Source organism: Anomaloglossus baeobatrachus, chromosome 3 (assembly GCF_048569485.1).
Source record: "Anomaloglossus baeobatrachus isolate aAnoBae1 chromosome 3, aAnoBae1.hap1, whole genome shotgun sequence".
Lineage (NCBI taxonomy): Eukaryota > Metazoa > Chordata > Amphibia > Anura > Aromobatidae > Anomaloglossus > Anomaloglossus baeobatrachus.
This window is the reverse complement of record NC_134355.1, coordinates 410915579-410929860: the sequence shown is the minus strand read 5'-3', so window position 1 is coordinate 410929860 and position 14282 is coordinate 410915579. Positions and strand designations below refer to the sequence as shown.

At 47.0% G+C, this 14282-nt stretch overlaps 1 protein-coding gene across 1 annotated transcript in view; it reads left to right on the top strand.

Annotated features, from left to right (window-relative positions):
* Positions 1–14282, top strand: part of FBXO9 (F-box protein 9) — an 88666-nt gene that overhangs the window by 52901 nt on the left and 21483 nt on the right. Inside the window, exon 10 of the mRNA XM_075340308.1 lies at positions 39–134. Coding sequence (XP_075196423.1) covers positions 39–134 — 96 coding nt within the window. The remainder of the gene's footprint in view (positions 1–38; positions 135–14282) is intronic.

Here is a 14282-nt window from a genome sequence, read left to right as displayed (position 1 = left end):
TCTGTCATCCATTTATTTGTTCAAATATCTTTTTATAGGTATATGAGATTTTTTCCTGATGGACAAATTATTATGCTTACCACCCCAGAGGAGCCCCAAACAATTGTACCTCGTTTACGGACAAACAATTCACGGTATGATTTGGTACACTTTTTAAAGAACACACTTAAATGTAAGAATATTTCTGAAAAAATATACATGATCCACAGAATATAATATTTATTCATTTATATAGCGCTGTTAATTTTACAGCGCTTCACATACAATGGCAACACTGTCCCCATTGGGGCTCACAATCTAGGTTCTCTATCTGTATGTCTTTAGAGTGTGGGAGAAAACCAGAGTACCCGGACGAAACCCACTCAAACACGGGAGAACGTACAAACTCCTTGCAGATGTTGTCCTTGATGTATATAATATTCCTTACATGGTGTTTTTGGTATTCTGTGTAATCGAAGAATACAGTCTGGTGTTTCTCTGCAACATTCACATTGTAGTCTCAATGCTACAATTTACAACACTGCTGCATGCACAGTACTTACACACACACACACACACACACACACACACACCTGCATAACTAGTACTTGTACACACAACTATGCATCACACACCTCACTACTGCCCACAGTAAATTCAAAAACAAATCTGCTGCATAGAAACATATGCAAATCGATGCATGTGAACACACATACTCTGCGGCATAAACTTATATACACATACTCCTCAACTGCAGGCATCATACACTGATTTATACCATGACTAGTTTAGTACCAGGCATAAAGTCTTATTCCTCATACTTTCCACTTCCTCAAAGGACCTGCTGCATGGTGAGGATTGTGCAGGTTCATACCTTCCAAACATCCCAGATCCAGAGGGACTGTCACAAACTTGGCAAGCTGTCTCAGAAGGACGAGGGTATTTCCCAACTTCAGCAGCATCTGTGTTCTTAGGACACACGTACAGTTTAATATCATGGTTAAGCAGGGAGCCAATGGATCCCTCCTCCACCATCAATCTATATGAAGACAGAAGATTCTGCCAGGACTTTTTAGGTAACGTGACCGGCAGCGGAAAACCGGGAAGTGGAAGAGCAGGATATAGGCAAAGTGTGTATGTGTGTACATGTGCGTGTATATACATGTACAGCGGAGTTGAGTACATGCGCATGTACAGCAGAGCACTGTGTGTGTGTTTAAATTTCTAAAGCTGCTATTGGCATGAATTTCATATTCGATGTCCGTAACAACCCAATCCAATCCATACAGACAAAGAAATCAAACCATAGTTGTCCATAAGTTTAGTAATGTATAATAATGAGAATTGACACTTTGAAAAAGTATTGAACACACTTATGAAATGTATCTAATACTTTGTACAAAAGCATTTGTTGGTGATGACAGCTTCAAGGCGCCTCCTGTTTGGAGAAACTAGTTACAAGCATTGCTCGGGTTTGATTTTTTACGATTCTTCCACACAAACCTTCTTCAAATCCTGAATGTTCTGTGGGGCTCCATGTATGAACTGTGAGCTTTAGTTCCTTTCATAAATTTTCTATTGGATTTAGGTCAGGTGATCGGCTGGGCCATCCTATCAGCTTTGTTTTCTTTCTCTGAAACCAATTGAAAGTTTTCTTGGCTGTGTGTGTTTGGGATCATTTCCTTGCAGAAATGTCCACTTTTGTTTCATCTTCATCATTCTTGTAGATGGCAGCAGATTTTTATGAAGAATGTCTCGGTTCATTTGTCCATTCATCCTTCCTTCAATTATATGAAGTTTGCCAATCCTCTATGCTGAAAAACAGCCCCACGCCATAATGTTCCCACCTTCAAACTTCACTATTAGTATGGAGTTTTTGGGGTGATAGGCAGTGGCTTTGGCCTCCAAACATGTTGTGTATTATGGCATCCAAAGAGATCAATCTTGGTCTTATCTGACCTGCTGATTCCGGATCCTTCTGTAGTTCTCCACAGGTGGTTCTTGGCTCTTGGACAACTATTCTGATAATTCTTTTCCACTCTTTGTCTAAAATCTTGCAGGAAGCGCCTGGTCATCCCTGTTTTTTGTGAAATAATGTTCTTTCCACTTACGGATTATGGTCCCAACAGTGCTCACTGGGATCTGTCTTCAATAGTTTAAATATTCTTCTTTAAGCAGTAACTTCAGTATGTTTTACAATAATAAGGTTGCGAAGGTCTTAAAACAGCCCACTAGTTTTACCCATTATGAAATGTTTCTTGTGTGGCACCTTGATAATGAGACACCTTTTTTATAGGCCATCAGTTGAACCAGCTGATATTATTTTTCATTAAGTGTCAGGATTGCTTTCCAATTACTGATAGATTTCAGCTGATCCCATGTGTTACCATGGCCTTTTGCACCTCTTTTTCTTCATGTGTTCACTATACTTTTTCTCTGTGTCACTTCTCATTATCACAAACCGCTTAATTTGTGGACCGCTATGGTTTCATGTATTTGACCTGATTAATACTTATTTCACCTGCAGTGTGTATAATAATAGTACTGAGTGTTTGTCTGTGTATATATTTTTCAGAGCTGTGTGTGTGTGTGTGTGTGTATAGCAGCGTTATGTATACGTTGATGAGCTGAATGTATATATGTAAGCAGCAGAACTGTGTGTGTTTATAGCAGACTTGGGAAGATTACCTTTACAGCTATAAGGTGCACACACTTTTTAGTTAACGTACCATATTTTTTGGATTATAAGAAGAAAAATTTGGGAGGAAAATGAGTGGAGCGTCTTAAAATCCAAATGTAGGTTACTGGGAGGTAGAGAGTGGGCGCTGTGCTAGCTGCGGTGGTCACTGTGTGGAGCAGGGTGGTGTGGCAGGTGAGATGCTCTGTTGGTGGTGCTGGGCTGTGTTGTCTGCTGCCGGTGAGATGCTCTGTCGGCGGTGCGGGGCTGTGCTGGCTGTGGAGGGTAAGATGCTGTCGGCGGTGCAGGGCTATGCTGGCTGCGGTGGGTTGAGATGCTGTGTCGGCGGTGCAGGGCTGGTTGGACTGCGGTGGGCGCTGTGTGGAGCAAGGCGGTGTGGCAGGTGAGATGCTCTGTCGGCAGTGCGATCTTCAAATAATGCCACCAGGAGTCGGCGCATGTGCAGATGGAGCTCTCGGTTTGTCATTGAGCCAATGGCGCCGATTCCGGGTGGCATTATTTGAAGATCGCACCACCGACAGAGCATCTCACCCCTGCACTGCCCTGCTCCACACAGTCAGCACGGCCGGCCACACAGCAGCCAGCATGACCCTACTCCAGCACCGCCCCTGACTCCTGTGACCCTGCTCCACCACTGCTGTCGACCTCCTATGGTAAGACACCACCGTAGTATAAGATGGACCCCATTTTTTTTATTTAAGTGTAGACCCTTGAACAAAATGTTTACGGTCAGACAAATGAACAGACAATGTGGGAAAAGACTAAGAAGCTGAGAAACTTACCTTATCCACCCTATCAGCAGCATAAGATATGTATAGAATACCTGTATAGGACATGTACCAGGCAGTAAACACAGAAGGCTGCATGAACAGCAGTTAGGGAGGGATATTTCTTTCTTAAGGGGGTTTACCGAGAATTGTTATAAATAAATAAAAAAATACACATTTAAAAATATATATATATATATATTACATATATTGCGATGAGTTGCATAAAGAACATCTGAGACATACAGTACAGACCAAAAGTTTGGACACACCTCATCTCTAGAACAACTATTAAGAGGAGACATTGTGCAGCAGGCCTTCATGGTAAAATAGCTGCTAGGAAACCACTGCTAAGGACAGGCAACAAGCAGAAGAGACTTGTTTGGGCTAAAGAACACAAGGAATGGACATTAGACCAGTGAAAATCTGTGCTTTCCAACCACCATGTCTTTGTAGAAAAGGTGACCGGATGGACTCTACATGGCTGGTTCCCACCATGAAGCATAGAGGAGGAGGTGTGATGGTGTGGGGGTGCTTTGCTGGTGACACTGTTGGGGATTTATTCAAAATTGAAGGAATGCAGAACCAGCATGCCTACCACAGCATCTTGCAGCGGCATGCTATTCCATCCAGTTTGCGTTTTAGTTGGACCATCATTTATTTTACAACAGGACAATGACCCCAAACACACCTCCAAGCTGTGTAAGGGCTATTTGACTAAGAAGGAGAGTGATTGGGTGCTACGCCTGATGACCTGGTCTCCACAGTCACCAGACCTGAACCTAATCTAGATGGTTTGGGGTGAGCTGGACCGCAGAGTGAAGGCAAAAGGGCCAACAAATGCTAAGCATCTCTGGGAACTCCTTCAAGACTGTTGGAAAACCATTTCCGGTGACTACCTCTAGAAGCTCATCAAGAGAATGCCAAGAGTGTGCAAAGTAATAATCAAAGCAAAAGGTGGCTACTTTGAAGAACCTAGAATGTAAGACATATTTTCTGTTGTTTCACACTTTTTTTTTTTTTAAGTATTTCATTCCACATTTTTTAATTCATAGTTTTTGATGCCTTCAATGTGAATCTACAATTTTCAGAGTCCTGAAACTAAAGAAAACTCTTTGAATGAGAAGGTGTGTCCAAACGTTTGGTCTGTACTGTACTTGAATCAGTACAGCGTGCTGTCAGGCATTGTGAGCTCACATTACTGTTTAGTCAATCTGACAGGGCACTGAGCTGAGCGTACTAAAGGAGAAGATAATCCCCTTTCTTCACCTGACTGAGAATAAACATCGCTCTCTGTCAGCCTGACCGTTTTTAGTGCAGGGAGGACGTCTGTCTCGCAAATACTCCTCATGCAGTCTGTGCTGTGACAGCTGCACACTCCCAGGTGGAAGTTCTCATCTCTAAAATCCTGACCGAGTTTACTAGATAAAGCATACCTTTTTGCTAAATAAAGTTATTTAGAAAAATTTTAAATACTTGAAAGTATTTTATCACATTTCTCGGAGAACTCGTTTAAAGCCTTAGGGATAAGGCAAAATTTGGCCTCCAGGGTACATCAGCTGTGGAATGTAATATGAGTGTACATTCAAAAGACACTAGGGAACATGGCTTGTCCAGGCAGGCGTTAAGAGCAAAATTTTCACAAATGTCTTCTAGAAAAATTATGTGCATCAATTTTCTGCATAACTGTAGGTATCAGATGGATTCCTTATACATTTTTTTATTACTTTTAATTAATACAAAGCACGTGATTTTTATTATTGGTAAAGATAGTGTATTTCCTTTCTATGTTTGGTGTTTTTTGGTTTTTTTTTTTCTTGATACTGGTACATGGCCAAGATAAATAAAAATAATATATATATTTTGTTTTTTTAATAGAGAAGACAAACATAAATATGACAAAATCAAATAACATTATTAAACCATGGGTCATTTTCTGCCGATACAGTGGCTTTAAGACCTTAATGTCACTTTGAATGTAGGGTGTTAAATAGGACATGGACCTAAAATTACTTTTTCTTTACCACTTCACTGTGGGACACAGGAGACCATGGGGATATGCTGCTGCCACTATTAGGCTGACACTATGCAAAAAAGTTAGCTCCTCCCCAGTAGTATACAGCGACCAACTGGCATGGAGATAATCAGTTATAGCGCTTAGTCAGTAGGAGGCAGGCACGATGCTGCATCCAGCCCCATGTCTGGAAGATGGGACCAGTACCTACCAAACACAACGTTTAGGATGCCTGATGACAGTCTTCCTCATTGTGCTGCAAAGAAGTGTTTCTGGGCATTCAGGACAAGTATCCCCTCTACCTTGATCCCAGGCAAATGGGGAGCTCCCGATTTTAAAATAAAAAAAAAAAATGGTGAAGAAGTAAAAATAGAGCAGTTCACGTTTTTCTTTCCCCAGCCCTCCCTTCATTCATGTAATACTATTTCTTTTGTTCCTCTCAACGAATCGTGGTCTCCGCACTTCCCTGGTTTTCCCCTAAGGCCAGGCTTTTAATTTTGTCCCCAGCTCTGCGTGGGGCCTGCTCCTGCCGCCAGAACACGCCCCTGCTATCTGCCAATCAGACATGACGGCTTTTCTTGCACTCACCACTCTCAGCCTATCAGAGCTTGTCTTTCTCACTGTTGCACGGGAACTCTGAGCGCCCTTTCTGGCTCCTCCTCGACGACATCTTTTTCCCTGCATGCTGGATTTTCAGTGCTTGCAGTCTCCACAACCCTCACGGCACACCTCAGCAGCTACTGACAATCTCCCTGTACATAGCATTACAGTCTCTGCAGCTCTTCAGGGTCACAGGCTCCAGAATCAGGGTATGCTCTGCCTTCTGGGGGCAGCTCCTCTCTCCCCAGCGCCGTTTCCCTCTGTTACTTCCTTCTTTTTTTTTATGCCAGTCCTCAGGGAGCCTCTCTCCTACTCTCTGGTTTTCGTCCTACACTTAACCTGTTGTTCTTGTCACAAGCATTTTTCCCCTGGTCAGACCTCGTACCTCGCCCAGATTATAGCCCACTACCCATGCCCCATTTCCCCCCCAGGAGTTCCTCACTTCCTACACCGAGAACACAGCTCTCCCCCAGTCAGTCGCCGATCTAACCAAGGTATCACAGACTTGGTTTTGGTCAATGAATGACTGCCCAATCCCGCCACCACCACAGGAGTTGCATTCTCCAATCCCTCAGCTCTGACATGGCATAAAACGATCAGCAAAAGGTCGTCTTCCAGGTCTTCGTCACCTTCAATGTGCTCCAGAATGGCATCTTGCTCTCATTCTTTCAACACAGCGGCGGTTCAGTAGTCGAACCCACGTTCTGACTCAAATTCCGATCTGGACTCTGAACAGTTTTCTAAGCTACAGGATATGGTTGATTATCTGATTATAGCCGTTAATCACACACTCATCGTAAAGATCGTGGAACCTGCACAATTCAAGCAATCTGTACCCTTCAAGAAGTTAAAACGGCCTTATCAAGTTTTCGTCAACGGTTTAATGGGACTTTTCGTCAGGGAATGGGAGCCTCTGAAAAATTATTTCAAAGGAGAAAATGCATGGAGGCTTTGTACCTATTTACGTTTGATCTTCTACATAGATGGGCAGAGTCTCCCTCAGTGGATCCTACAGTCTCCCGACTCTCCACGCGGTTACCAAAACAAGCTGTCTAGACCCAGATTCAACAGATTCTCCTTGGTATGAGCAGGTGTACCCACCTGGGAATCCTCACAGGGTGGGTTGTGATGGGTACCAGGATGAGTGGCTTACCGCAGTTGACAACTCGTGGGTCCAGGACATTGTCTCCTACGGCTCCCTCCCTCACACTTGCTTCTTTGAATCCTGTTCTCCAAAGGATCCCTCTCTCATACCGGGTTCTACAAGGCCATTTCTTCGCTCCTCAGGCCTGGCATCATCATTCCCGTTCCCCTCTTGTGCGTTTCTCAGGTTTCTATTCAAACCTGTTTGTGGTCCCAAAGAAGGACAGATTATCTTCCCTATCTTGGATATGAAATCATTCTACAAATGCGTCCACCTCCGCCACTTCAGTATGGAGTCGCACTTTCAGTAATAGCATCCATACCCAAGGAGTTCCTATGTTCAGTGGACATCCAGTATGCCTATCTGCACCTACCCATGTTTCCATTTCACCAGAAATTCCTGAGTTTTACAGTTCAGGTTTCCCATTTTGACTTTGCAAGCGCTGCCGTTTGGCCTATCCACAGCGCCCAGGGATGTCACGAAGGTGATTACGGTCATCATGGACATACTTCGGACCAGAGGCATTCTCGTCAAGCCTTTATGTAGACGACGGCCTGATCAAAACTTCATCCCCCCTCTTTGAGGAAGATCATTTCTACCTATGCACTAGAAAATAGTAGCAGCAGTCGCCACCCTTCTCAGCTGGGGAGCAGTCTTCCACAACCTTACGGTACAGGTACAATGGAACGCCCAGAAATTCTCTATTCCCATTAGCATCTTGGAACTCAGAGCGGTGCTTCTCGCTCTCCTTCACTGGTAGGACCTTCTCTTCGGCCGTCTAATCCGCGTCCAATCCGACAATGCCATGGCATACATCAACCACGAAGTATGAGTGCATCTCAATAAATTAAGATATCAAAAAGTTTGTTTCAGTAATTCAATACAAAAAGGGAAACACATATATTTTATACAGTGTAATTCTAAACAGAGTGATCTATTTCAAGTGTATTTATTTCTGTTGATGTTGATGATTAGGACTTACAACCAATGAAACCCAAAGTAATAATCTTAGAAAATTAGAATATTATATAAAACCAACTGAAAAAAATATTTTAAACTCAGAAATGTTGGCGCCTACTGAAAAGTATGTACAGGAAATGCACTCAATACTTGGTCGAGGCTCCTTTTGCATGAATTACTGCATCAATGCAGCGTTGCATGAAGTTGATCAGCCTGTGGCACTGCTGAGGTGTTATGGAAGCCCAAGTTGCTGTGATAGCAGCCTTCAGCTTGTCTACATTGTTGGGTCTGGTCTATCTCATCTTCCTCTTGACAATACCCCATAGATTCTCATTTGGGTTTAGGTCAGGCGAGTTTGCTGGCCAATCAAGCACAGTGATTCTGTGGTTATTAAACCAGGTATTGCTACTTTTGGCAGTGTGGACAGGTCCCAAGTCCTGCTGGAAAATGAAATTTCTTCGTCGCTCCATTGGGAGACCCAGACGATTGGGGGTGTATAGCTACTGCCTCCGGAGGCCACACAAAGCATTACACTAAAAAGTGTAAGGCCCCTCCCCTTCTGGCTATACACCCCCAGTGGGATCACTGGCTCACCAGTTTTCGGCTTTGTGCGAAGGAGGTCAGACATCCACGCATAGCTCCACTGTTTAGTCAGCAGTAGCTGCTGACTATATCGGATGGAAGAAAAGAGGGCCCATATGGGGCCCCCAGCATGCTCCCTTCTCACCCCACTGGTGGTTTGTAAGGTTGAGGTACCTATTGCTGGTACGGCGGCTGGAGCCCACATGCTGTTTTCCTTCCCCATCCCCCTGAGGGGCTCTGAGGAAGTGGGATCTTACCGGCCCCAAAGCCCTGAGGCCGGGCTCCATCCACAGACCCATTGAACCTGCTGGATGTGGAGCGGGAGTGCCGTTCAGGGACATGGCCCTGCACCATTCAGGTACTCTGTGTCCCCGTACACACAGGCACAGCACACTCCAGACTTGCTGGGTGTGCTAGTGCGCCGGGGACAGTAAAGGGTTACAGTCACTGCAGCCTAGCTGAGTGACTTTATTTATTGGGAACTACCGCGCCGGACGCTCCGGGAGCGGCGGCGCGGCTGGGACTTGTAGTGCGCCGGGGACTTAGCGCCGACCGCGCTTTTACGGCGGCGGCGCTCATAAATCCCCAGTCCCCGGCTTTTGCGGCCTAGCTCAGCTTCGTTCCCGCCCCCACCCTGTCAATCAGGGTAGGGGAGAGACGCTGTACAGTCAGCAGCGCCGAGGGCTGGAGCCTTATTTACATGCTCCAGCCCTCTCACTAGACACTGTGGGACGCCGGTTTCCCGCTCTGACTTGGGACACGCCCACGGCCTGCCCCTACTCACACGAGCTGGAGAAGGACGCCGGCAGCCATTCCTGCAGCCCGAGCTGAGAGAACGGACTCTGGGCAACCAACAGGAATAGGGCGACCACACACCCGCTTATAGGCGGGCGGTAAGCGGCACCTGGGGTGCTGACACTAAATACCGCAGTTTGTCTATTTGTATTTAAGTACACTGCATAGGTCGCTATTTCGGGCTATATGCCCTCTTAGATGGCGACACATCAGCAGCAGGAAAGCATGGGTGCTACGGCACAGGCTTTCTATGCTGCTTGTATTGCACGTACTGAAGTGTTCATGTGTATTTATGCTTGTATGCTATACACTGCACTGTACGGTCACTAGTCTTGGCTATATTCGCCATAGAATGGCTAGACTACAGCAGCAGAAAAGCAAGGGTGCTGAGGCACAGGTTTTTTTCTATGCTGCTTGTATTGCAGGTGTTGCAGTGTTCATTTGTACTTATGCTTGTATGCTATACATTGCACTGTATGGTCGCTATTCTGGGCTATATTCCCCTAGATGGCTAGTCTACAGCAGCAGAAAAGCAGGCTTTCTATGCTGCTTGTATTGCATGTGCTGCAGTGTTCATTTGTACTTTATGCTTGTATGATATACATTGCACTGTACGGTCGCCATTCTTGGCTCTATAAGTCGGCAGCAGCATATAAGCAACACAGGCTTTCGATGCTGTTTTTGCTGCATGTGATACTGTTCCACGGCACTGCTCCCCATTGGGTGCAATGCTCCCCTGTAGCACTTGGTCAGCCGGGGTCTCTACTTGACGTGGCCAAAAGAACCACCTCTCAACCCTGTCCAAGGACAGGGACGGAGTTGCAATGGGATAGAGACTTGCAGTCCGGACAGGCCATGGGCAATCTGGATCATTGCTCCCTGGCCACCCTCACTTGGATTAAAAATCGGTGCTCCGGGGGGGTCCCAGGAGGCTCTCTGTATGATGAGGTAGACGTAGCTCATCAGGACTTTGATCCTGACACCGCTCTCACTCCGGATACACCGGATGGTGACGCCATAAGGAATGATCCTATAGCGTCCATCAATGGAATGTTGGATCTTTTCTCCCTCAGCTCCCCCAGCGGAGGAGTCAGCTTCACAGCAGGAGAAGTCCCATTTCAAGCTCAAACGTATATTGAGTATTGTTCTGGCCACGCTGACTGCAGAGAAGCAGTCCAGGAACACCACGCTTCCCAGATAAGCGTTTTCTCCAAACGTATTAAGGATACACGTTATCACTTTCCCCCTGACGTGGTCAGGCGTTGGACCCAGGGTCCAAAGGTGGATTCTCCAATCTCCAGGCTTGCGGCTAGAGCCATAGTTGCAGTGGAGATGGGACTTCACTTACAGATGCCATTGACAGACAGATGGACTCTGGTTGAAATCTGTCTGTGAGGCTATCGGCGTGTCGGTTGCTCCGGCATTCACAGCCGTATGGGCACCCTAAGCTTTTCAGCTGTTCTTGCGCAGCTGGTCTTGAGCACAAGTACATCTGTGCCGCAGGGGCGTCCGTAACCTCGCAATGTCTGCATTGCGACTTACCCTATTAATGCTGTCCTGGAAGGACAGCCGAGGTTTCGGTCCTTCCCAGGCTCGGGCAGGTCCCAATTGTCCTCGTCCAAAAGGGCTGAAAAGCCTCAGAGGGGCTCAGCTGCCGGCCGGGCTCAATCACGCCCAAGGAAGGCAGCCGGAGGAACCGCTACCAAGGCGGTCTCCTCATGACTCTCAGCTCTCTCATCTTTCCGCATCCGCGGTTGATGGCAGATCAATGTTCTGGTAATCAGAGCAGTGTATCTTGCCCTACTAGCCTTCCAGCAGTGGCTGGAAAGAAAGCAGATCCGAATTCAATCGGACAACTCCACAGCGGTGGCATACATCAATCACCAAGGGGGGACACGCAGTCGGCAAGCCTTCCAGGAAGTCCGGCGGATTCTGATGTGGGTGGATGCCACGGCCTCCACCATATCCGCAGTTCACATCCCCGGCGTAGAAAACTGGGAGGCAGACTTCCTCAGTCGCCAGGGCATGGACGCAGGGGAATGGTCCCTTCACCCGGACGTGTTTTCAGGAAATCTGTCGCCGCTGGGGAAGGCCGGACGTCGACCTAATGGCGTCCCGGCACAACAACAAGGTCCCAACCTTCATGGCACGGTCTCGCGATCAAAGAGCGCTGGCGGCAGACGCCCTAGCGCAAGATTGGTCGCAGTTCCGGCTCCCTTATGTGTTTCCACCTCTGGCACCCTTGCCCAGAGTGCTACGCAAGATCAGATCCGATTGCAGCCGCGTCATACTCGTCGCCCCAGACTGGCCGAGGAGGGCGTGGTATCCGGATCTGTGGCAGCTCACGGTCGGCCAACCGTGGGCACTACCAGACCGACCAGACTTACTGTCCCAAGGGCCGTTTTTCCATCGGAATTCTGCGGCCCTGAACCTGACTGTGTGGCCATTGAGTCCTGGATCCTAGCGTCTTCAGGATTATTCCACGGGGTCGTTGCCACCATGAGACAGGCTAGGAAGCCCACGTCCGCTAAGAACCACAGAACGTGGAGGATATTCTTATCCTGGTGCTCTGCTCAGGGAGTGTCTCCCTGGCCATTTGCATTGCCTACCTTTCTTTCTTTCCTGCTATCTGGGTTAGAAAAAGGTTTGGCGCTCGGCTCCCTTAAAGGTCAGGTATCGGCGCTATCCGTCTTTTTTCAGAGGCGTTTGGCACGCCTTCCTATGGTGCGCACGTTCCTACAGGGGGTTTGCCATATCGTGCCCCCGTACAAGCGGCCGTTAGATCCATGGGATCTGAACAGGGTACTAGTTGCCCTCCAGAAGCCGCCCTTCGAGCCTCTGAGGGAGGTTTTCACTTTCTAGACTATCCCAGAACGTGGCTTTTCTGGTAGCGATCACATCTCTTCGGAGAGTGTCTGAGCTGGCAGCGCTGTCATCCAAGACTCCCTTCCTGGTCTTCCACCAGGACAAGGTAGTGCTGCGCCCCATTCAGGAGTTTCTCCCGAAGGTGGTATCCTCTTTTCATCTTAATCAGGATATCTCCTTGCCTTCGTTTTGTCCTCATGCAGTTCATCGGTATGAGAAGGATTTACATTTGTTAGATCTGGTGAGAGCACTCAGAATCTACATTTCCCGCACGGCGCCCTTGCGCCGTTCGGATGCACTCTTTGTCCTTGTCGCTGGTCAGCGCAAAGGGTCGCAGGCTTCTAAGGCCACCCTGGCTCGATGGATCAAAGAACCAATTCTTGAAGCCTACCGTTCTGCTGGGCTTCCGGTTCCTTCAGGGCTGAAGGCCCATTCTACCAGAGCCGTGGGTGCATCCTGGGCATTACGACACCAGGCTACGGCTCAACAGGTGTGCCAGGCAGCTACCTGGTCGAGTCTGCACACTTTCACCAAACATTATCAGGTGCATACCTATGCTTCGGCGGACGCCAACCTAGGTAGAAGAGTCCTGCAGGCGGCAGTTGCCTCCTCGTAGGGGAGGGCTGTCTTGCAGCTCTAACATGAGGTATTTCTTTACCCACCCAGGGACAGCTTTTGGACGTCCCAATCGTCTGGGTCTCCCAATGGAGCGACGAAGAAGAAGGGAATTTTGTTACTTACCGTAAATTCCTTTTCTTCTAGCTCCTATTGGGAGACCCAGCACCCGCCCTGTTGTCCTTCGGGATTTTTGGGTTGTTTCGGGTACACATGTTGCTCATGTTGAACGGTTTTTCAGTTCTCCGATGTTACTCGGAGTGAATTTGTTTAAACCAGTTATTGGCTTTCCTCCTTCTTGCTTTTGCACTAAAACTGGTGAGCCAGTGATCCCACTGGGGGTGTATAGCCAGAAGGGGAGGGGCCTTACACTTTTTAGTGTAATGCTTTGTGTGGCCTCCGGAGGCAGTAGCTATACACCCCCAATCGTCTGGGTCTCCCAATAGGAGCTAGAAGAAAAGGAATTTATGGTAAGTAACAAAATTCCCTTCTTCCATCTCCAATAGGCTTGTCGGGAGAGACAAGCCTAAAGTGCTCTAAAATTTCCTGGAAGACAGCTGCACTGACTTTGGTCTTTATAAACACAGTGGACCTACACCAGCAGATGACAATCACTTATTGTGGAAACTTAACGCTGGACCTCAAGCAGCTTGGATTGTGTGCCTCTCCACTCTTAAGGCCCTGTCACACACACAGATAATTCTTTGGCAGATCTGTGGCTGCAGTGAAATTGTGGACAGTCAGTGCCAGGTTTGTGACTGTGTACAAATGGAACAATATGTCCATGATTTCACTGCAACCTCAGATCTGCCAAAGATTTATCTCCGTGTGTGATGGGGCCTTTACTCCAGAGTCTGGGACCTTGATTTCCAAATTGAATGCAAAATTTATTTTCAACTGAAAACACCTTGGACCACTGAACAACAGTCCAGTTATTTTTCTCAATGGCCCAGGTAAGACACTTCTGGTTTTGTATATTAGTCATGAGTAGATTGACACAAGGAATGCGACACTTGTAGTCCATGTCCTTGATACATACGTGTGTGGTGGCTCATGAAGCACTGACTCCAGCAGCAGTCCACTCTTTGTGAATCTCCCCCAAATTTTTGAATTGCCTTTTCTTAACAATCATATCAAGGCTGCAGTTATCCCGATTACTTGTGCACCTTTTTCTACCACTTTTTCCTTCCACTCAACTTTACATTATAATGCTTGGATACAGCACTCTGTGCTCAGCCAACTTCTTTAGCAATGACGTTTTGT